The sequence below is a fragment of the Brienomyrus brachyistius genome, chromosome 1, assembly GCF_023856365.1.
Source record: "Brienomyrus brachyistius isolate T26 chromosome 1, BBRACH_0.4, whole genome shotgun sequence".
Classification (NCBI taxonomy): Eukaryota; Metazoa; Chordata; class Actinopteri; order Osteoglossiformes; family Mormyridae; genus Brienomyrus; species Brienomyrus brachyistius.
Window position 1 is genome coordinate 31,827,394 of NC_064533.1, and position 24,591 is coordinate 31,851,984.

The 24,591-nt window shown below is 43.0% G+C and overlaps 2 protein-coding genes across 6 annotated transcripts in view; one reads left to right on the plus strand and one right to left on the minus strand.

Annotated features, from left to right (window-relative positions):
- Positions 1–4,249: 4,249 nt before the first annotated feature.
- On the plus strand, positions 4,250–18,929 carry LOC125740247 (rho GTPase-activating protein 8-like). 4 transcript variants are annotated; one of them, XM_049011150.1, is made up of 14 exons: positions 4,250–4,269; positions 4,373–4,420; positions 6,050–6,143; positions 9,889–10,020; positions 10,480–10,567; positions 11,150–11,281; positions 11,852–11,938; positions 12,044–12,142; positions 12,758–12,868; positions 12,978–13,051; positions 14,602–14,679; positions 16,097–16,225; positions 16,418–16,521; positions 17,638–18,929. In XM_049011150.1, exons 1-14 carry the CDS (start codon positions 4,255–4,257, stop codon positions 17,833–17,835), a joined length of 1,389 nt encoding a protein of 462 aa, XP_048867107.1. In that variant the 5' UTR covers positions 4,250–4,254; the 3' UTR covers positions 17,836–18,929. The 4 variants fall into 4 exon arrangements, with proteins under 4 accessions (XP_048867107.1, XP_048867123.1, XP_048867130.1 ...); XM_049011166.1 differs by lacking the exons at positions 4,250–4,269; positions 4,373–4,420 and adding an exon at positions 4,478–4,634; XM_049011173.1 differs by lacking the exons at positions 4,250–4,269; positions 4,373–4,420 and adding an exon at positions 4,629–4,769.
- A 1,939-nt stretch (positions 18,930–20,868) lies between these two features.
- The window catches only part of LOC125740237 (PHD finger protein 21B-like), a 70,414-nt gene continuing 66,691 nt past the window's right edge, over positions 20,869–24,591 (minus strand). For both annotated transcript variants that reach the window (XM_049011139.1, XM_049011131.1), the window contains 3 exons: positions 24,257–24,323; positions 23,769–23,872; positions 20,869–23,270 (listed from right to left, as the gene is read on the minus strand). In XM_049011139.1, the coding sequence (XP_048867096.1) occupies positions 23,016–23,270; positions 23,769–23,872; positions 24,257–24,323 (426 nt within the window). In that variant the 3' untranslated portion in view covers positions 20,869–23,015. The remainder of the gene's footprint in view (positions 23,271–23,768; positions 23,873–24,256; positions 24,324–24,591) is intronic.

Genomic DNA, 24,591 nt, shown 5'->3' on the forward strand with positions numbered 1-24,591 from the left:
GGGTTAAACCGTGCTTGTGTACATACTACCGGCTGCTCTTGGGTTAAACCGTGCTTGTGTACATACTACCGGCTGCTCGTGGGTTAAACCGTGCTTGTGTACATACTACCGGCTGCTCGTGGGTTAAACCATGCTTGCACATACTACCTGCTGCTCGTGGGTTAAACCGTGCTTGTATACATACTACTGGCTGCTCGTGGGTTAAACCGTGCTTGTGTACATACTACCGGCTGCTCGTGGGTTAAACCGTGCTTGTGTAGATACTACGGGCTGTTCGTGGGTTAAACCGTGCTTGTGTACATACTACCGGCTGCTTGTGGGTTAAACCATGCTTGCACATACTACCTGCTGCTCGTGGGTTAAACCGTGCTTGTGTACATACTACCGGCTGCTTGTGGGTTAAACCGTGCTTGTGTACATACTACCGGCTGCTCGTGGGTTAAACCGTGCTTGTGTACATACTACCGGTTGCTTGTGGGTTAAACCGTGCTTGTGTACATACTACCGGTTGCTTGTGGGTTAAACCATGCTGGTGTACATACTACCTGCTGCTCGTGGGTTAAACCGTACTGGTGTACATACTACCGGCTGCTCAAGGGTTAAACCATGCTTGTGTACATACTACCGGCTGCTCAAGGGTTAAACCATGCTGGTGTACATACTACCTGCTGCTCGTGGGTTAAACCATGCTTGTGTACATACTACCGGCTGCTTGTGAGTTAAACCGTGCTGGTGTACATACTATCGGCTGCTCAAGGGTTAAACCGTGCTGGTTTATATACTATGACGAAGGACACACAGAATTGGCGAGTGACTGCGGTACTACCCCAACCACCTCACATGACAGGAGACCAGGGTGTTGAGTGAGGAGGACCAAAATGACTGTGATAGCCTGGATTTTACTCTGGTCCTGAGACACTAAAAGGTTCCTGTTGTCTCAGCCTCTGTTTCTGTGCTTGTTGATCAGTCCAATGTCCTGTAATTCACAGATATCCAGTCCTCAAAGACCCTGGGAATCATTTCAACGTTGTGGAAACACTTAACATTTTAAGAGACTGCAGAACTTTATTCAACTGTTGCTTCAGGTTCTTATTTAATAGTCCAATATTTGATATTTGTAACATTCTTTGATTGTTTAGAAACATTACCGCCAATATTTGTGTAGTAATTTTTGTGGCCAAAAATGCCACATTTCCACAATTTTGCCCTCTAATGCAGATGCATGCATTTGAATTTCAACTGGCCAAAACATTACTGAAATAGGGTATATTTCGCCACACTTATCTTTGCCTGGTCCTTGTTGTCTCCTGTCATGCTTATTATAACACCTAACTGTTATATCCGCATCACTGTATATGTCTTTGTGACTGACTGATATTCCCTGGATCCTTAAACTCCCTTTATGCTAATACACCATATCCAGCTCTTTTCCGTTTTGCTGCAGTTCTGCTTTCTTAACATTTCATCACGTTCTCTGTACCTGGATAAAGGTCCGTTTCTCCCCTCGCTGTTTCTGACTTTGACACGTGGACAGTTCCATGCATTGGAGTCCATTCTTAGCATCTCAGCATTGTGTCCAAGTGAGCAGTTAAACAGTCAGGATACTTTGGTCAGGCCAACATGACTTCCTTAGACATTCCACTATGACCAAAAATATTATAAGGTGAAATCCAGTAGTTTCTGATGTTTGTCACGATGTGTGTAAACAGAATCACTTAAATAATCCAGTGTAAACAGTGAAAATTTAAGTACGTTTATGCTAATTAATCTGCTAAATAAAGGAAGAAAATAAAAATGTTTTCTAAAGGTACAGAAGCCAACGACAAATCCTGCATCTCTCTTCTTTATTTTACCTTATTTCAGTGTTTGTGTTTTATTTGTACGGGGTAGCAGAGCATGTTCTCCTCTCCCTCAAGAAACCAAACTGCTGATCCGTAACCATGCCAACGGCCCATGTGGCCTACATCCTGCCATTCCAGGTATCCAGGATGTGTCACAGATAAGTTCCTCTCTACGCTTATTTTTATTTTTGTTCCATCATACGATGGGAGGATACAGCTGTCTCTTATTGATCTAAAATAACAAGAATAAAAAACACAACTAATTTGGGAGAAAAATCCCAAACTGCGGGCTATTTCTTTGGCTGTATCACAGCGACACAAAAGCTAAAAGGACTAATAAGTTTCAGTTTTTTCCTGTTACACAGTTTGGACAGTGATTTATATGAAAATTAAAGACTCGAACTAAAGGTTGCCCCCTGATGGCATGTGTGAGATCAACAATGACTCCCATGCCAGCTCCTGCAGCTATGCAGGTGTCCATCTGAAAGGTCCAACCCCCCCCAAGCAACCTCTGGTCATGTGATATGCCTGTCCGACATCTGAAAAAGTGGGCCACGACCTGCAGAAGTACATGCTAGTAATTTATATACCTCTTATCCAAGACATGGGTAGAGTTAAATAAATGTACGTGCATTATAGTGCATGACATACATACCTGTATATTTACAATAGTAATGGTGTCTCACAGTGTAAAAAGTACAAATACTTCATGGTAATTTCATTTAAAATAAAAGTCAGCCGAACACTCCCCAGGACATAAGAAATTATATTAGTGATGTATATGGCATTTATAATAATACAAAACAATATATGGTGCACCAATGTAAACCAACACAAAACATAACAAGGTAAAGCAAATAAAGGTCGTGCCTGCATGCAAGAACAAGGTCAATCGGCATTCAGAGCTGGCATATCATTTACGCGTGGAACAGTGGGAGATGTGAGTTCTAACAAAACATAGCAATTCCTCCTGAAAATATACAGAGCCGGGATTGAAAACGGACAAAATTTGATGATCTCGAATACAAACACTTCACGGCACTTCATCCAACGGCTTGACAAAAGCATGCCCGATAAATCCACGACGTCTATCGCACTTCCACCACTAGATGGTAGGCGTCAGCCATTTTTTTTACATGAAGGTTTTCTCCAATTTTAAATAAATGTTAATACATTTTTCTGTTTAAATGTCTGCGCTTCTTTCCCTATGTTTGGCTAAACACAGACAAATTCCATCCTACCGCTACAACTCCTAAATTTATTTGCAAATAGAAACAAAGTATTTTTGAAAGAACAATTTTCCCTGCCCAACGTTGCTCAGTCAACCAAATCATATTAGCGACTTAAGCGTTCCGTCGATATTGCACCTCCTAAAATGTAAAATGTCAAAAGGTTAATGACTTTTCGTTCCACCTCATTTGCCGTGGCGTGGTCATTTTTGTCTAATTAGGCTTGATCAAACCAGATGGGCTCTGGCTCTGTACTCTCGATAAACTTCTTTTATTTACCCATCAATGAATTTTGCGATATTTCCTATCTGCCTGCATGTCATTAGTGTGTGCTAGCTGTGAGGACCGACGAATAACGATAACAAACAAGGTGCCACTGACCAGTGGACTCGATTGGACGATGCACGCCGAACTAAAGCTGCGGTTCGAGGTCCTATTCTGGTTCCGGTCGCACAGCAGTCATTTTATTGTGCCTTGTCCTGGGGGCACCAATATGAAAAGGAAAAAAAATCATTGCATATTATGAGAACCAATATTCACAACCCTGTAATCAATGCCAGTGTCACTACGAATCAGGTAGACATACACTTTATTTTATTGAGAATGGCAAAAACTCCAAGACAAGTAAAACAAAAATCGGTTTAAAACATATCAGTGGACAAATCAATAGAATATGTAACAAGCTTCAGCAGGAAGGTGAGAAGAATTAGTAGTAGATGCCCTTCCCCCTCCAACTGTGTGCTTTCTGGCTTGGCTAGTAGCAGCGACCCGGTGGTAAATTTTGTCATTTCAGCAAACCAACGTTCTGACCCGCCTGATCATCACATTCAAGTGACCGCATTTGCTGTATCGGCGCGTACGTGCGACCACAAGTTGCATGATCTATATTCGGTATTTTGCATGCTGATCACATTCTAATGTTCAACATTTTAAAACCACAATACACGATGGTGACGTCACACAGACGTCCCAGGTTTGCCAACTTTTGTCAGATTTTCAATTCCTGATCAGTCTACACACATGCACACGTTTGTAACAGTTTTATTACCTTGTAAATAGCGTAAAGAGTTTGCAAACTACCCCCATTGCTTCTGATGTAGCTAATTATAGGTTTATAATGGAATAATATAAATTTGCCGTAAGATTTCTTGCGTGAGAGTCTGAAAGCCTGAGTGTCACTCCGGATGCCCGCTTTCCATGTACGTCCGTCTCTGGACTTTAAGTGGCTTGCGATTCAGTATTATTCAGCATTAGGAGCCACTTGAATGCATAATAATTATGAATTCTTTTTACCCCTTACAGTCCGCTGCCGTGGAACATTATGAAAGCAGCCCCAAAACCGGCAACCTCGTAATATTTACCGCCAACTGTGTTTTCAAAATAGCCCATCTGGGCGGTAAAACTGCAGGCCTGACAACTCCGCACCGGTGGGAAAGGCCAAGGGCGTGGAGGGAGGTGCGCATGCGCGCAAAGTTTGTCCTAAGTTTCGGTATCTCCCTGAAACACCGATCCGAGTATCTGGAGAAATGAATGATTTTGAGGTGTTTTACTGAGTGACCCAGAGGTATGTGCTGGATTTAGCGATTTATAGCCGTCCGACGGTGTTTGCAAACAATCAGTATAGCTCGAAAATCTATTTCCAGTGGAAATGCATTAGAGACACGTGGGGTTTTATTTGCTGGCTTTGGAATGGGCTCAGGTAACTTCCCTGACGCTACTTAATGATACGCTTAAACGGACTGTTTTGGCGCAGATTGTGGACAATGCTCATGCTGTAATAAATGGTGTGTATATATATATACAGATCAGCGCCGGTTGCATTTTGTATCAAGGAGTTATTCTGCTATGAGCATTTCATACGTCTGCGTCTTTCGCATTCGTTTTCTTCTGGCTTTATCGTGATCATGACTCCAGTTTTTAATACATCTAATGCATTACTTGGAAAGCCATTTGGGGAGAGTACATGGATTACAAGGAGAAAATCCCAGGCGCCAGAATTGTGTACTTTTCTGAAATATATTTTTAAAAATATTTCTTTTAATCTTTTAAGTTGTATTTGTCAACGACACGTCGCCGGTTGGCATAGTCTCAGGTTTATAATCTCTGCGTGTTTCGGAAGCCTCGCCGACTGCAGAAATGTCATTTAAAACCCACATAGGAGCGTAAAAGGGAGAAAGCGATATGTCTGTGTCTGACATTTTCATATCAATTCATATAGTAGTCTGTCAAACACAAAGACCATAATTATGTTAAATACTGTAATATGTTGACTGTTATCAGCTGCGGATAGATCAGGGGTATTTTATTTTTCTAAATACTAAACATGGAAAATTTGCTGAGATGAATGTTATACCCACTGGTAGTGCGAATTCCGTATATGCATCAGCAAAAGTCCTTAATATTACGCAGATGCATATTGTTATATGTAAATGGTAAATGTTATAATGTATTTTTGATTATTTTGGGGGCCCTATGAGGTTTGCTGTGCCGTCAGGGAAGAAGCGAGTCCCGGGGTGAAAAGGGAAATCGCTTCATCTCATCCATGATTTGTTTGTTTTGTTTTTGTTTTTGTTTTGTGTTGTTTTGTTCTGTAGACGAAATGTCCCCTTTTTCCACAGGGTCGCAAAACGATCATAACAAAATGGCTGCCCCTGCCAGCCCATTCAACCTGTCCGTATATTTCCTCGGCCGCGTAAAACGGTCCTGTTTATCAAACCTCCATCTACCCAAAGGCAAACGCAGGAGTGTGTAAAGCACCGCGGAGGCGCGTCTGCTTCGGGCAGCAGATGTTTTTACACAACAAATTCATAAAATTTTGATCCTGCCAGAGAGGAGAAAAAAAACAATGTTCGGGCATCATGTTATTTTTACGAGAGGCTGTTTTTCATTTGGTGTAACTGAACTGTAACTCTTTTCTGTCTCTTCAGGAATGACTGCCTGAAGTTGTCCTCTGTCATAAAATGTTATTCTCTATTTTAGTGGTGTCAACTATCAAGAAGGCGGCATATCAGAGTTGTATATTCGCTGACAAGAATGAACTTACCGGTTGACCTGGAGCAGCTGGCAGAAATAGGTAGACCATTCACCCCTTCATTTAATTAATATTGATTCCCCCCCCCCCACTGATGTAATTTCAAACAGTGTATATTATTGTTCTGTTTTTGATGGAATTGTGATAGAAAATGGATGCTAGTATTTTAAATGCCTTGATCTTGGCCTGAAGCATTCAATCAGAGTCACAAGTGATCATGTCCATTGTGACTTAATTGTCCAGTTTTCCAGGAGTCTTTCCGCGATGGAGCAGTTGTGATTTTGTTTGGTTAAAGTCTAGGCCAGCTTTGCTAGCGTTTTATGTCATGCTTAAGTTTGTTTTATAAAGTGCCTTTACTGGTTGCAAACATGATTAATAAATCCTCTGTTCGTAACTAAGGGTGCTTTTCAACCGCACCAGGTACCGTACTTTTGGTACTTCAAGAAAGTAGCCATAAGTACACTATTTTGAGGTGTTAAAACTGGAACCGGTGCTGAATGACATCACAGCACGAGGCGGGTATTTTGTACTGAACTCGAAAAATGGCTATAGTATATTACGGCTGGAAGACGTGTGATATTAATACCAACATCGCATGTTGTGCATGTGCAATTGTTGCTTTGCTAGTATTGAATATTAAATTAAATATTAAAATCAGTTTGCAGTTTTAATAATTATTCCTTTTATACCTACTTATATATCTAATAAATGTTTAAAAATCAGCTTAAAGTTTACCTCCATGACTGCTGCATGCGTTCTCAGAGACGATCACATTTTCATCCTTGCTGATGGGTTTCTGAGTAATTTAACTTCTTTTTGCTTTATAAATACCCCAATATTTATTACAAAATCACATCCCTAGGATTCTACTATATTAAATATATCCTGTTATATTACTCAAAATAAAAAAAATTATATTACTCAAAAAAAAAATTCCTGTCATCTATTCTTCCTACCACAATATACAGTCATGTGAAAAAAATTAGGACACCCCATGAAATATGTAGAACTTTATTGAGACGTCTTTGTACAACATATCAATATTAAGTCTTGTTTCAAATTATATTTGTAGATAACGGTGATGTAATTTCATCACCTACGCAAAAACAAGAAACAAATTCACTTATTTGACAAAATAAATTAACTAAGATGCCAATTCCTACTGAGGAAAAAGTTCGGACACCCTCTGCCCTAATAGCTAGTATGTCCCCCTTTGGCTATTCCAGAATTCTACATTTCATTCTTCTAAGCCTATTCTTGGTGGATTTACTGGAATGGTTTGGGTCATTGTCATGTTGCATGGTCCACCCCCACTTCAGCTTCAACTTCTGGACAGATGATCTCACATTGTCCTCAAGCACCCGCTGACATGATGAAGAATTCATAGTGGATTTCATGATGGTGAGCTGGCCAGGTTCTGCTGCAGCAAAGCAGCCCCAAACCATGACATTTCCACCCCCATGCTTCACAGTTGGTATGAGGTTCTGTTGCTCAAAATCTGTCTTTGGTTTGCACCAAACATGTCCTCTGTTACTGTGTCCAAATAATTCAATTTCAGATTCATCTGTCCAAAGCACATTGTTCCAAAAGTTCCGGTCTTTGTCTCGGTGGTCTGGCAAACTTCAGTGCTGACCAAATGTTTTTTTTGACAGCAGGGGTTTCCTCATTGCTCACCTCCCATGTAAATCAAACTTCTGCATCTCTTTCTGATGGTAGATGCATGTACCTTGACATCAACTGTGGCAAGAACCTCCCGTGTGATCAGTGATGACATTTTAGGATTTTTGGAGTCGTCTTTCAGCATCTTGCCGTCTGTTCTTGGGCTGAACTTTCTAGGACAGCCTGCCCTGGCCATGATGGCAGTTATGTTGAATGTTCTCCACTTATAAACTATAAACTATTTTCCGGATAGTGGAATGGCTCCAAGTACAAAAAATATCGTTCCAAAATTACGGCTCTTGCTGCAGTGGAAAGCGTCCTAATCGTCTTTTCCCGTTACTCGTGTTTATTTATGTTGTGCCTGTAATGGCCTTGTGGTATTTATGTTGTAACGCCTGTAATCTCTTTCAGGATCAGTACTGTCTGTCTGCCCATCCGTTTGTCTTTCTGTCTATTGGACATCTTGTATCTTTATAAATAGAAATAATAACCACACGTTTGTCATGTGATATCATTTTGCCATGTGATATAGTTTTCAAACTGAATTGGTCTTTTGAATCCACATATCACTATTCAGGGTAAAGTTAGGATAATGGGGGTGGGGGGGGGTGTTGTCGGGGTTACGTTTGTTCATCACTGCATTTGAAATGATGCTCTAATCTTGAACAAAGGACCAGCAAATAATTTAATGCAAACTGATAAATCTTCATGAAGGCTTGAATATATCCATGTCTTTTAAGCAAAGTGTTGTATCAGCTTTTCATATGCGAACCGACATGACTTTATGTCCCCCTCCTCCGTTACCCCCCCCCCCCCCCCCTTGTTCAGATGCACTCTGCGGTCCATGGTAAGGGTTAATATATCCCAAGAGCCCATTTTTCTTCAAGACTGCTTTCCTGGAAAACGCTGCAGGCCTGCTGGAATGAGCCGCTGCCTCGTGTCGGGAATGGGGAAGTGACTCGTTTAAAACTGATGCTAGTTTTGTTTTTCTTTGCAGCAAAGCCTTTGATGGCACGTTTGGTGGGAGAGGAGGGGTCCTTGCCTTGAGATCGCTGTTTGAAGCCCAGCTGCTGTCGTGGGGCTGTCGGTGGCGCGGCGTTAGTTATGCCAAGTGGGAGTGGTCCGGCGTTTTCCCCGGGGCTGGGCGACGTGCCCACTTTCCGCACATTGTAGATGGCCAACTGCTGTGACGGCAGGATCGTGGTCATTCTGACTGCTTTTCTTTGGATGAAGCATCCTAGCATTTGGGACCGCCCACGATATGAGCAGTGCTGCTTAGGCACTGCATGCTGGGATTTGTAGATGGTTGTAGAATTCCTGTTGCCACTGTCCGCATGATTATTAATATACCAGTATTTCTGGCATTTGGCGCATCTGCATCTGTGCTGTAGAAGCCGCACGTCTCCTGTACATTTGGAGAAAAGTCATTCTTGCTGTATCATTCGGTTTTGGTGAATTTGTAAGCTGCTGAGGTTTTTTGTTTCTTTTTCCTGGTTCCAGACCACTTCCTGTTTGACTGTGAAAACAGAGTCTGGATAAATACTGATGGTCATTTGATTTGTCAACAAATCTTTGTAACTGTGATTGTGGAAGAATGGCTGCGATAGATGCTATCTGCATTGATGGGAATTAAGCTAAATTATCATCAGGATACCGTATGTGCCCTGTCATGGGCTGGCCCCCCATCCTGGGTTGTTCCCTGCCTCGTGCTCATAGCTTACGTGATAGGCTCTGGACCCCCCGCAACCCAGGAGGATAAGCGGATTGGACAATGGATGGATGGATGGATACTGTATGTTAAAGTAATAATTTTTAATAGTTATGCCTTACACACTAAGGAAATGTGAGCTGTGGTCAAGCCAGAGCTGTATGTGCTGGGTAATTTCTAGAAAAGCCAAGATCTGTACTCCGCCCCTTTCCCAAATGACTGCTCCGTTTCAGATTTGGCTTTTGGTGCCAAAACTGAGCAACACACTAGACTGGTGATATTTTATTTTATGCAACGCAGTTTATACACACCCTGCTTTGTGAAATTCGATCCCAAGCAATGCTCTGGTAGTGCAGCTATTATGTAACACAGTCTCAGGTCCTTTTAGAGTGTGTAATGGCCACCCACTGTGCCTTGCAGAACTGCAGAAAGATGAGGCGGAGCAGGAGCAACCGGAAGGGTGTTCGCTGGCGCCCCCTGGTGTCCCCAGCAGCCAGGACACGTCCCACCCATACTATGATGTGGCACGTCACGGCATCCTCCAAGTGACAGGTGAGCCCTGGGCAGGAGGGGCGAGGAATGCATAAAAAGTCCGTTTTGGCTGGCAGAATTCGCCCGGAGTGAGGCAAACTTTCATCCTAGTTGCGGCAAGATGTTCTGGTTTACACACCAACTGGGTTCATCATATCCCTCTTGAATGCACCATATAAATAGCATTGAACTTAATATATTAAGTATATTATATTAATACATTGAAGCCTTATATAGAAGAGTCTTTATTCTTTTTTACATTGTACTTTTGTATGTTCCTTAATTTAATACATCTTTGGCTTACCAGAAATACTGTGTTCTCAAGTAACATTGTTTTCGCCACGCGAGTCATTCAGCCAGTGGCACCTTGGAAAGCAGCATGTCTGCAGACAGGGAAGTTGGATGATGCTAAGCAGACAGGTGCGATGAGGCGGTTGCTGCAGAGAGGCAGGGACAGGCTGACTGACACATTCTCTCCAGGAGACGACAACTACGGCAGGAAACTGATTATCTTCAGCTGTTGCTGCATGCCCCCCTCCCACCAGCTGAATCACCAGCGGCTTCTGGAGTAAGTGCAGAGGTGCCTTCTCTCTTCTACATGAACAGAGCGGAGTAGCTGTGCATAAGCGAGCGTTCTCTGCGAAAATCGTTGGTATTCAGTCATCTCTTTATTAGCTTATTAAAATACGGTAACTGATACATCTTGACACCTCACTTACAGTGTTTTCTTGCTTATTCCATTATTCTGAGATAATTTGCCCAATAATAAATACAGAAATCTTTACTGAGTGTTCATCAGATAGACCATTGCTTTGCATTGTATGTAGCCATAATAGTATTTTAATTACTAGGACTCAGTCCTGGCCAGTTTTGTTTTGGTTACCTGCTTTGTAGTGTTTAATTGGCTATTGGTCCTTCTTGCACTCATGTAAAGAATATCTGGGACCTTGTGGAACCTGCTGTCCTAGACATGAAAGTCCGGAAGAATTTCCTGATCACTGTGCCCTTCTGTGAACCAGAATGAGGGCAATATACTTGTGGTTTGGGTTTAAGAGGCATAAACCATTAGCCTCTGAGTTCCCTCCCTCCTCTGTGGATTTCTCTGGTAGTCAGGAGCTTGGATTAACCTTCATGCGCATTCCTCTTGCAGGTACCTGAAGTACACCCTGGACCAGTACGTAGAGAGCGACTACACCATAGTCTATTTCCACTATGGCCTTCGCAGCACCAACAAGCCCTCGCTTCGCTGGCTGAGCAACGCCTACAAGGAGTTTGACCGAAAGTAGGTCCTCTGGAAACTCCCTTCCTCATTCTAGCGTTTCATTCATCGAAATGAAAGCAAAACTAAAAGCATGAGACGCAAAATTTTTAAATGAAATTGATAAAAAACTGTAAAGCTAGCAAATAAAAATGAGTAGAAAATTATCAGATTCTGTTTTTTACCTTTATGATGATAGAACCTCCTACCAATCAAAGGGCGGCTTTGAATGTGGGTCTTTAGTTTGTAGTGCTAACGATGCGCGTTTTATGCAAATGCATGCAGACAAACGTTTTATGCAAATGCGTGCAGACAAACCCCGACCGAAACAGTTACTCATACAATTGGTGATAAAATCTGCAGTTTTTAAAAAAAAAAAAAAAAAAAAAAAAAAAACTTAATCTAGGAATCAAAATTGAAAGAAAAAAATTTAAATAGAAACAAATTTTTAAAATGGAACTAAAATTGCCCTGATTTCTTATCCTTCTTTGTGCCGCTAAGATGCACAGAGCCGGTGTTGAGGCACGTGGCTGAGTGGAGTTGCTGGGTGGATATTCAGCTTGAACCTTCTCACATGAAATGTTTTGTTACCAGATACAAGAAAAACCTGAAGGCCCTGTATGTTGTTCATCCGACCAACTTCATCAGAGTCTTATGGAATATATTCAAGCCTCTTATCAGGTAATTCCACACGTCTCTTACAATGATTCAGAGCAGAGATTGCGAACTCGCTGGCTTCTGTAACATGGCTTACATACACTAACTTTTTTTTTTATTTTCTCATAGTCACAAGTTTGGGAAGAAGCTGACGTATGTCAATTATCTGGCGGAGCTACGGGACCACCTCAACTACGACCAGCTCATTATTCCCCCTGATGTCCTTCGGTATGTTGTTCTGATTTTGAGGTGGGCGTTCCTGTAGCTAAAGCACCTCTTATCCTCCTACACAGAGATGGCCAAGGTCAGCCTGTTCTATATGCAAGGGGGCGCAAAAGAGCAGGTGCTCAGCAGAATCTCGCCTGGGGTGCCAGAACACCCCGGGCTGGCCCTGGAGATGAGTGACCGCATTTTAATGAACCCTACTAGTATGAAAATATGGAAGTAAAAAATCGATTCTTGCAGTTTTTTGATAGGTTTCTGTTTTCAGGCGCCATATGATTCATTAGCTGGTCTGTGAATGCTCTTAGTGTTCTGCCGTGCGTGTTAATTTGAATAGGTGTCTTGCGTTCTTTTTCTGTGTTTGTAGTGTATTGTGCTACTTACACTGTTACTGGTCGTTCACAGGAAGCTCAGCCTGGCTGCACTTATGCTTAGTTGGCTAAAGTATTATTTGCCTCATTTATGCATCGCTTCTGACAAATTTTCTGAATAAAATAAATGTCTTTCAAATGAACTGTGAACATGAGATAGGGATTCCCAACAGGATGCTTTAATGTAGCGGCAGTTCTTCAGTTCCTCTCCTGAAACGTGGCTAGTGTGAGATGTAACTGCATCCCACAGGCATGACGAAAAACTGCGTGTGGCACAGAAGGGTGGGCTGCCTCCCCCCATGAAGGTCCCGCCCCCCCGACCGCCGCTCCCCACCCAGCAGTTCGGGGTGAGCCTGCAGTAGTAAGTGTCAGTCCCACGCCCCCTCTTAAGTTCTGTTCTTGTGGAACCGAGGGACGAAAAATGAAGGAGTCTGCTCACCCCTGGATCCATGCCTGTTTCTCCCCTTCAGCATCCGGGAAAAAAACCAAGACATGATCATTCCATTGGTGATATCTCAGACCGTCGCTTACCTCAAAGAGAAAGGTATCATGTCTATCGTCTGCTTTCAAAATTCACTTTAAATCTGTTTAATTCTAATTTATAGTCCCAAAGATGATGCGGTAGCATTGCCGGATTTGCCACACAGTTGCCGGATTTGGAGTCTGAAGTACTGCCCTCATTCTCTTTGTGGGGTTTGCACGTTCTTCATGTGTTATGTTTCTCCTGATGTCCACACATGTGGTTAAGCGTATTAGTGTCTTTAAAATGCCCGTTTTGGGTAATATGACCATATTAACATTGTCAACAAATGTGCTGCACAACATAATTTTTGAACTGATAATCAGTAACCTTGCAATTTAATTGCACACATGTGTTTAATGGCATGAAATAAATGAGAAATATATCCTAGGCCTGGAGCGCACTTTAATTTGTGTAGTGACCAGCTTAATTTCTGCAACAAAGATGAGTAACCTAGTTGAGAAGACGACTCCTGCTGAAGTCGCCAGGGTTTTCTGCAGTAAGGATACAACCCCGAAAGACAGCAACACCACAAACCATTGACCTGCTTTTGCGAAGAGTAACAAGGCCACTTAAGCAGGTTCAGCATCACGTTTGAAGCAGACAATCCGCAAGTCAGATTCAGATAGCGGACCGTTATCGGTGTGTTTACAGAAAGCACCAGATACATTTGTGGGAGTTTAAGATTGGAGGAATACGCAAATCGTTGCAAAATCGTTCCACACAGTGACGAACACTTTCAGATGTTTGGGCATCAGTGTGAGCTTTCTAGCTGCAACTGCTTCATTAAAACCACTATCTTCAGTTGCTACAGCAGAATTTGCTCCAATTTGGGCAGTGTTCTTTTTATTTTAATTATGTTGTTGGTAATTAAGATTATAGCCTGTTGTTTTCACAAGTACAGAAACAAATAACTTCATTAGTATAATAAATATTAAAATATTATTTTTCTAATTACTGACAAGAGTGCTTTGTGGCCACCTTGCAGAATGTGGACTTTATTTTTTGGAATTCAGATTATTCAAATGGACATTCTTTTTAAATATGTTATAATTTTGTCACTTCAGTGCATTTACTTTTTACAAATGTTATGCCTGCTCCAGATGGGGCAAGTCCTGGGAATTGTTTAGTTATTTTGACTAGTAAATTAAGTAGATCTTGTTGTTGTTCATATCTTGGTCCTCTGGATGCTGCCCAGTTTACAGGAAGTTTTTGGATGCATACAGTCAGTTCATTTTAGCTGTAACATGAATTCATCACTGTACAGAAAATGTTCTGACTAATGTTAATTGGGGGAAATGTAATTTCGCCTCCTTCCTGTTTGGTGTGATAGTGGGCAAAAACTAAATAAGCAGAACTGTGTATGTGTGTATATTATGTTTGTATTACATTACGGGGACCAAATGTCCCCCACAATGTAATAAAACCCTGTTATTTTGACTTTGTAGGGACCATCTTTCAGGTCCCCACAAGGATCTGTGAATGCAATCAAAAAACTAAAAATGTCAAAAGTCTCGTATTTTGTTTGGTTACTTATGGTTAAAGTTAGGGCTGTCCTGTCTGTCTGCTGTCAGGCCTCCGCACTGAGGGCATTTTCAGGAGGTCGGCTCGTGTCCAGCACATCAAGGACGTTCAGAAGCTCTACAACCAGGGTGAGAGTTGGTCCCTGGCCTGGCCTGGTGTGGGATGGAGCGGAGCACATCAATCTAGCCGTCTGTGAGGACGTGGGAGACCTCAATTCCTTCATATTCTTCTTTGTTCTTTACAAGGCTTTTGTGTAACAAAAGTATGTTATGCTCATTGAGGTGTCACTTCTGGCCTGAGTTCAGTCCTTGACTCGCTGGGAATGATCAGTCTTGATCCTCCTGCACTGTCTATGCAAGGCAAGCTCAGAAACTTCAGCTGATTGCTGGATGGATGAAACAAAACATGTGGTGCATTGCTGCCCTCAATGTAACTAGGCCTTTCATGATAACTGATGGACGACATATTGTCCCAGAAATAATTGCATTTTATGATAATTTTATGCCACTGATATAATGGTAATACAATGGCATAATACTGCAAGTACGCCCTTTCATTGACTAATGAGCTTTTATTAAGAAAACTTTGGAATTGGAATATAAAAAAAGTAAATATTCTATATAAAACAAACTACATAACCAAAAAAAATGAACTCTCGGGTTCTGTTAAAGCCTGCATTATTTATCCAACATTTTGGCATTGAGGTATAGAAAGTAATTTATTCCTTTACAAGCATCATACAACCTAACTTGGATCGTCCATTGGCCACGGAAAAAGTAACAGTAGATGGCCATACCCATATATTTTTTTGCGTCTGTTTTGATTTTCATATTTAATTTAGTTTTTATATTTTTTAAGTTCAGTAAGTCTATCTTAATTTTACGTGTGGGTTCATTAGTTTTCATTCTAAAGATGTAAAGGTATTTAGTTAAATGTTTTGTTTTAGGTTTCAGTAAAAAAATTTTAAGGATTAGAAATAAAATCGCTAAAAGGCCTACTACAGAATGTTGCGATGTGGTGCCGTTGCCTGTTTCTGTTGATTAAATGAGGGGCCCGAAGGTAAACACGTCGTTACTTGAGCTAAACCGTGGAGAGTGCGGCACCGAGACGTGTGTGCTGTGGTGTTCGCTTTCACGTGAAGCGCGAACCGGCTCTGAGTCACACCTGCAACACGGCAGACTAGAGAGCAGAAGTAGCGCGACTGGTTCGAATGTTGGGAGTGTTCATATGTACGTAAACACAATTTGCCAGTATCGATGTGAGAAAAAATTAAGGTTTTGTCCATGTATCGTGCGATAAGTCCATAACATGATTATCGTGACAGGCCTAGATGTAAGTCATGTAATTAGCTATTCTTGCTTATTGGTTTATTCTTTCCTGTAGATAGCCTGTTAGGTAATATTGGCTTGCTTGTTTGGTTCTGACAACACCACTGCAGAGCATGTGAGTTGAGACGTGTAAGTTTAAGATTGTTTGACAAGAGACAGACCCAATACTGAACATTCTGGAACACACATGGAGCAACAGGGCCTCTCTCTTTTATAGGGAAGCCAGTGGACTACGACCGTTATGGAGATGTCCACATCCCAGCTGTCATCCTGAAGACCTTCCTGAGGGAGCTGCCCCAGCCGCTGCTGACCTTCGCCCTCTACAACCCCGTGCAGGACATCATGAGTTAGTGTGTCAGATGCTTATGATGGTTTTGGAGCTGAAGATATCAGCTTGGGATCGGTCAGATCTCCTAGTCTGTGTGCCATCCATAGTCCAGTGTGATGGTTCAATTCACTGTTAGTCATGGACACTTCATGCTGTACCAGGCTGTCGATGGTGTGACTCAAAATAGAATGTTTGTTGTCTGCCTTACAGGCATTGAGAGCAGCTTGCGGGTCACGACCTGCAAGCGGATGGTCGAGCACCTCCCCGAACACAATTTCCTGGTCCTGAAGTACCTGATCTGCTTCTTGCACATGGTGAGGATGTTGCCAGTGGGCCATAATTGCGTCACATTGCATCACAGGCCTTTGTTACACTTCTTTGCGTGTGTTTGTAGCCTCCTTAGGGTATCTGGTGAGTATACTAAGTAAGATAAAGCTCACAATATACAACAGTCTACTGCATGTAAGCTACATTGACAGTTTTGCATTAAGAGCTCGATCCATTGGTCTTAGGTCGTCATGGTTTAGTGTGTGTGACGTTCATGTGTTGCCTCTGTCCTATACAGCAATAGAGGACAACTGAGTCCAATAGCCCACAGAGATTGGTGGGTTTGGGCTATAAATAAACTGCCAGGAGGAACTCAGGAAGTCTCTAGAGCAGGGACATAATTGCTGAACCCAGGAGAATCTGTCTGGGGAGAACTGGCATTAGCAGACTGCCCTCTCCTGGACAGTTTCTGCATGTTCACTTGTAAGATTCAGTAAATACAGATAATTTAATTAGTACTGTGTTTGTTAGTTACAGGCATGCAATTAAATAATAGTTTAATCATTTGGTATGTGAAATTAATCAGCAGTGAGAGTAACTGTGGTAATGTTACCGTTTCTGTGTCACAAGTGGCAGATGGAGGATCACTTTGGTTTTCGTAGTTAAGTATGAATCGGCTCACCAGCATGGCCTTCATCTGCATTCAGTGCTGCCTGAACCCTGTGGATAATCAATTTGTAAAACTGAATAATCTTCCCTGGTTATTCCCGCTGGAGTAATTAGTCACCATGACAAGCCGCTTTAATTAGGAAGAATAGTGGATAATGACTCACAATGCATTCCGCTGCTATTCTGTAAGCAGGAAGTCAGATTGGAAGCTGGGGTGTGGGGGCTCTGTACGTCGTCTTCGGGGGGATGTGTTGTACGACATGCTTTGCGTAAGACACACCTACAGGTAATACAAGTACGGGAGCCGTCTGGGAAGGTCCGACCAGGGCTCTTGGAAGGGAATGAACCCCTGGGGTTGTGAAAACGTGCCACATTTCCGGTTTAGTGTGATGATTCAGTAGCTCTGGCAGCACTGAACAGAGATGGTTTGTCTAGTAACTGTCGTCATCCTTCTCCGATCTCTCTTGGTTTTCCTCCTGTCCTTCAACTTCCAGGTCTCTCAGGAGAGCATCATCAACAAGATGAACCCGTCCAACTTGGCCTGCGTGTTTGGCGTCAATCTGATTTGGCCCAACCATGGCTCTGTGTCGCTCGGCGCCCTGACCCCCATCAACATCTTCACAGAGCTCATCGTCGAGCATTACCCCACGGTGTTCAGCTCCCGGTCAACTGCCCAGCAGCTGCTGCCCTGAGGGGCCCGGCATCACACCGGCACTGGCAAGGCACCAACTTTCTTCTGGACCACATTGAATGCTAGTGGGCCTGGTGTCGCCGTGTCCTCCCCTGACACCAGAAACAGGACCGATCCCCAAGCTAAACCAGCATTCGTATCACAAGTGACCACTCCCCCAGTATGAAATCTTATAATGAAGGCAAGGATCTTTCTTCTGTTATTCTGCTGCAGGACGGATAGTTTTAATCTACTGTTATGTTAATAGTATTCTTTATCGCTCAACGTACATTACCATCCCATTTCTTCCATCTTTAAGGTCAGTGATGCGTATCCGAGTAGCAGTTTGGTAGCCTAGTGAATATTAAACTCTGAGTATCAGTTTCATCCCTCACTTAATATTTTTATTATGCCCGTTGAGCCAGTAGTTATGAGTGTTTTGTGGTGTCGTCAGTGTTCTGTGCAGTTTTTTTCAAGTTGCGGTTTCTTCTTTGAAATGTTCCTTTATAGTTTCTAATCGGCCAGGATGGGGTGACTCTACCCACTGACCTGCTATTGCCATGTAACCATGTGACCTTTTCCCATCACCAGCCGCCCAGCTGTCCTCCTGTATGCATATACACCTTCATGCGGACGGGGGAGGTGTGGGGGCGACTGATCCAGTCTCAGTATTATGTGATTAGATTGTGTTAGGGGGCCTATTCATCAGAAGGAAAGCAATGATGAAGGGACACTGGATATAAGCAGTGCAGGATTTCGTTTCCTGCTTCCTGGTCCAAATAGGGCAGAGTTGGTCCTCTAGAGAGAAGGAGTCTGTTTTTTTCCCCTCTTTCTCTATGAATCACAGAGTAAGTCTTTAAACTGCTGCCTTAGGGCAAACAGGCGTAGGCTGAGGTCTGTAGATGGTAAGCTGGGTCAATAGAACGAGAAGGGGTGGTACTCTGGGGAGGGTGGAAGTGCCTGCATCTATGTTTGGGGGGGTGGTAGTTCATTAATAGAGAGGCACCCTGCCTCATTATGGTCCGCAGTGGTCCTCTTACTACAAGCAGGTGACTGAGAACGTAACTGACTGTGCTGCTTTAAATTAATGGCCACTACAATAAACTTGTTTGGTTATCCATTGTGTTCGTTTACTTTACTATAGGCTGGGGGGGGTTTTCCACTTCCAGCTTGCAGCAGGACCAATTTCAGATTAATGAGTAAAAATTATTTAATATAAATGTTCAACCAATTCTGTTTGATTTTGTTTTCCCCAGGTATATAAGCATTGAATCCCAGTTTTGCTGACCTTAATTGCATCCATCCATCTTCCATAATGGCCCATCCAGTACAGAGTCACAGTGAGCCTGGAGCTTATCCCAGATAGCACAGGGCGCAAGGCAGGGGGCACCTTGGATGGGCTTCCAGCAATCACACGATATATGGGCAAGGCAGAGACACCAGAGCATCAAACCGCATTTGGAGGAAATCCATCCAAAGAGGGAATTATATAAGCTCCCTCTATACAGGGTTCAGGGTTGGGACTTGAGCCCACAACGTTCTGGATGCTGGGTCACAGTTCTGCCCACTCTTCCAGCCTGACCTTAAGTGACACTCGGGGTATTTTGGTGTCACGCTTCTCAAAGCCTGTTACTCCCTACATAAGAAATCTGGGTTTCTTCGTTGCGTCGCATTTTGGCTTGTGATCTGTCAGGCTTGGGTTTTTTTTTTTTTTTTTTAATAGGGTCAGTTGTATTTTTTTTCCCTGTGTGACTAGAAACTACATGACACGTCAGGAAGTGAATCTTTAATAGTGGCTGGCAGCATAACATGCCTGGTTTTTACAGAGCACACACTTGTTTGTTCAGGGTTATGATAATGCAGAGCTTCTCCCTAACCCTGGTCGCAACGTAGGTCTCGTCACAAACGGAATTCCCGACCATCATGGCATGTTCACTCTGAGCTCACATACATCTTCAGCAACCATTTCCTAGCATGAACTCGAAAAGCTTTCAAGCTGTTATTCTTTTATTACCGTTTGTTCCTCAAAGGACTCCATACAAAAAAATGGAGACTAGGCGTCATCAGTCATCAATTTCAATTAACTGATCTTTAATACATTAGAAAGAAAAAAAAAACTACATTGGCATATGTAGGACAAACACTTTCCCTGTACACATTCTACTGGACAGTCCCCCATTTAATTACAAAGAAAGGCGATTTTAAGAGTCTCAAGAGAAATTCCTGTCTTCTTTCTCTAGTGAATGAAATGCTTCAAGCTTTTCGCGAGCCATGTCTGAATGCATAATTGGCAAACGATAAACTTTCAAACCCCTTTTCCCCCTCCCTTTTTTCAATTGTTCCTTGATAAAAGAATATAAAACTTTTTTTCTTTCATTTTTGTTCAACATAGCGTCAAGTGTATTAAAATAGATCTGTATTACGCTGCACAGTTTCTTCCGGAGAATTCTGTAAATGGTTGACGGAGCCGGGGACACACATGCTGTTCAAACGACGTGTGGGAGTGTGTTCTTGTTGTGACGCGGAGGGCTGATATGGTGTGGGGGTGGTTTTCCTGTTTCCGGATTATTCCCAGCCTTTTTCTCCTCGCCTTTGCTCTTGGTCCTGCTCCTACAGCAGAGCAGCGTTCCCTAAAACAGGCAAATTCCTACAGGCGTATGACAGTCTGTGGGTCGGGATGGCGGCTGATATGTGTCGGATTCGCTCTGCATTTGTCAGCTTTCCGTCCGCTTGCTTTTAACCGCCCGCCTCCAGCCGTCGTCCTGCTCCTCCCAGGCCTCTGCATGTTACACGCCATGTCAGAGTCACATGATCCACGGGGCTTCCTTACAGGAGATCATTTTTGTCAGGGAAAAAAAAATCAACCACTCACTAAAATCAGCAACTGAATTTTGAACTGATTTCTAACATCTGTCACTGGCTGCTTGCTGCGAAATCTGTCGTTCCTCTCTAAACTTTCTGTCAGCTCTCTTTCTGCTATCATTTTGTTCCAAGGTTAATGTTCCTCAAATCAGCAATGGATGTGGGAAGGAAAGTGCAGGGTTTTTTCCCTTTGATTTCCAACTTCACAAAGAGTGAACTGGAAATACTGGGAAAAGGTTTTAGTTGCTTATTGTTGCGTGTGTGTATGTATGTGTGTGCGTGTTCGTTCAGCTCAATCCTATATGTGGGAATTCGACCAAGAGTAATTAAGGGGATATTCGCAGAGGGAAATGTACAGGCCCTTTAGAACCGTCTTGTGTAGACTTGAATGAAACTGAATTACTCAAGACCTAGAATTTTGAAAGGCCAACAAGAAATAAAGCTTAAAAATGAGAAAATGGTGCCCTAGAAGACCCAATTGTGACATGTTCCAGAGAGCTCTGCCTTTGCCCTGCCACAGACTTACACACAGGTCTCCCCAGGGAAGCTGACTGCCAGACAAACAGCGCAACGGAACATCTGTAATCCTTTGAAAAGTCACTGGACTTTTTTCCAGCTGCTTTGCACATGAATGGTAAAAATAAAGAACACAGAAAGGCTTTTGCAGTGTCGACGTAACGCGTTCACGCAGATTTCTGTACCCCCTTCTCGCATGGGAGACAGAACCTGCTGCTTTACGTAGCTGCTCCTTTCTGGCCTAAAAACTAGCCCTCGTATCACTCGGTGTTTGGTTCATACGAGTATCGTATTCCAATCGTCTGCATCTAAATAAGCAATTTGATCTGTGATATTAAAAAAATGTGGAAAAACATTAAGACCAAGTTTGTCGTTATCGGATATTTCCTTCTCGCCAGAGCATTTTCGGTCGTATCATTGCCCCCTGTGAAGGCTGAACGTAATTGCATGTGGAGCAGCGGAAAGGGAGGCTACGAGGTCACGACACCTTCCCTGTCCCCTCAAAAACCTTGGCGTAGCAGGAAGACTAACTGTAGGAATCAATGCAACGTTCACAGCAAAATCTGTCCCCCTGAAACGGACACTCCAGGAAGTGTCCTCATGTCCTCTGACTTGGAAAAAAAGAGTAGAAAGCAACGTCAGGAAACTACGGATTGCTCCTTGAGGCAGTGTGGATTTGAACTGTCATGTAGATAAAATTCCTCAAAGCGAACCTTCCCCAGGAAAATGTCGTGTTGTTCAAAAAAAAAAAAAATCACAGGAACACACAATAAAAAAATCGCTGTTCTGTGCATTGATGCAACAAGAAGATGACAGACTAAATAAACGAAAGACAACAGTCAATAAAAAAGAATTTCCAGTACAAAAATGAAGGATTTTTTTGGCATAATTCCTATACTGGTAAAGGAAGGACAGTGACAGGATGCAGAGTAGCACGCCTACAGGAATGACTAATTACTTTTGGAAAAACACCTATTTTTGATCGCAACCACAAACAAGATCTGAAGAATAATGATAAAAAAAAACAAAAACCAGCATTAACAATTCAATTTCTGTACAGCAAACCCCTCCTCAAATACTTCATTTTACATTATCAACAAGCAAGAAAATACTACATTTTTCACTAAAAATGCTAATTTTCGTAGTAATTTTAAATACTTCTTTTTTTTTAACTATGTTAATACTGAAAAATGTAATTCTCTGGTTTTGTTTGAAGGCTCATGTTTATGCATGTGATGACACCCAAACGGCGTCCTGATCCCTCCTCCTTCCAAAGGAACCTGGAGACGGTCAGGCGCAAACGCGGCTAAGGCTGGCTACTGTTTCAGCGTGCCGCCCAATTCCGCGTCCACTCTTCCCATTTACTTGTGACTATTTCCTACTTCTAGGCGCTATCGGTCTCTCTCCCTATATCCGGGAACGTTTGCTCGTTACAGCTCCTGACGTGTTAAAACCACGACACGGCTTTCCCGCGTGTCTGCAACAGGCGTGCGTTTCATCCTGCTTTAAAAATTCATAAATACATTAAGGCCAAGAACATTAAACAAAATCGATAGGTTTAAAAAAAATCTCATAAGCACTGAAGGTGTTTAAAAAAATACTTGCTGAAGATCTCACATGGGATGTCCTTTCTGTTCCCACAACAGCTCATTTAAAAAAAAAAACTGAATCTTTCCCTTTTGACGGACACGTTTGATATTACTCGTACCACAGACGCATTTTTCGAGTCTGTTTCTGGGATGAGTTAGGGTGTGGCCAAAGATTTGGCAGATGGCTGCTTGGCTCAAAGGTGCGAGGGCCTGGAGGGGTGGAACCGAGGTGGGGTCAGTTGTTGCTCGTGGTCTGTGGCAGGGTCTTCTGAAGTAGTGTAGAGGTCCCAGCAGGGGGCGCTGTGACTGTGCCAGAGGGCTTGATCCAGGGTAGTGAGAGGAGGGAGGCCCCGGTGGTGGTAGTAGCTGTCATGGTGACCTGGATCATCTGGTCTCGCTGGATGAGTCGGATCAGAGCCTTCAGCCGCTCGAGAGAGGCCTGGGTCTCCTTCTGCTGGCTCAGAAGGCCACTCTTCATGTCCATGCATTTCTGAACCAGACCAGAGAGCCATTGATTACTTCTCTGAGCCAAACAAAACTTCCAAATTAGCAATGGATCCTTTAATGTTGCAAGTGTCAATGTTCTCTTCCAATCTGAACAGTACTGAAGAATGGAAGAATGGCACTACCATCAGGGGGTGGAAGACTCCAGCCAGGGCAGGACTGTCAGGATCACAGGTGGAAAGTTCGGGTCCATAAAGTAAAAATCCAGACTGAGGTTTTGTTTCAACCCGCCAGTTTAGTATAAAGAGTCATGGTCACAGAGTACTCAACTGGTTGGTTGAAACAAAATTTTGGTCTGGATTTGTACTCTCTGGACCTGAACGTTCCACCTCTGGTGAGGATACACAGTACCACATTCATACCATGTGACCTGTCAATCCACAGAATGCAGGCAGTGCCACGTTCACGTCATTTGACCTGTCATCCCGCCATACAGTTTCATATGCTCATGTCACATGGCCTGCACACCCCTTCTCTGACATACCGTGAGTGACTCGCTCAGCTGCTGGTCCCGCTCCTCCAGCAGGGCGCACTCGTTCTTCAGCTCGCTGTTCCTCCTCATCAGTTTCTTCTTCTCCTCCTCTCTCACTGCATAAGAGCACAGGCAGACTAACATGACGGATGCTGCCTTCCTCTCACTAAGCCAGCATGTCAGCAAGGATTTCCATCCTACAAAGTTACCCCGAATGTTTAACTTCTAATGTGTTATTAATGTTCCCAACCATCTTCCAACCAACTGTAGCCCCCTACCCCCCAACTGTAGGGGGGTAGGGGGCTATCCCAGACTGTATGAGGCTACACCACGGAGATCACATCAGTCACAGTTAAAAACATGCAAGCTCCCCTGACACAAGCAGCATTCAATCCCCAAACCCTGGAGGCCTGAGGCAGCAGACCTACTCACTGAACCTCCCTGAACACTTGCATCCTTATTAATAAATGTTAGAATTATTGTTTCATGGGCTTGTTTACCTGTTTTGTGTGTTACATATGAATGAACGAAACTCTGCGGCCATGACAAGTTGTCTTTGTTCAGTACCTGGAAGTAAGACACACGTGAAATAAAGATATTAATCAAGTTCTTGCAAGAGCGGAACTTCCGCATTAGAGAGAATGTCTTCTGTATATCTGAGAGCTTAAATGAGACAATGAGGGATTTGTGAACCTGTGGGATGACCAGGGTCTCACATTCCGGGCTGCTTTCACAGTTGTCTATGTCAAATCATTACAACAAGCTGCTTTTCTAATGAGGCAAGTTACCAAGAGGCTCACAGGCTCATAATTACACTGACAGCTCCAGAATTAAC

Coding starts and splice junctions, on each gene's coding strand:
- LOC125740247 (XM_049011150.1), top strand. Junction 16,226..16,417: donor CCCCGTGCAGGACATCATGA/GTTAGTGTGTCA, acceptor TCTGCCTTACAG/GCATTGAGAGCAGCTTGCGG. Junction 16,522..17,637: donor TGATCTGCTTCTTGCACATG/GTGAGGATGTTG, acceptor TTCAACTTCCAG/GTCTCTCAGGAGAGCATCAT.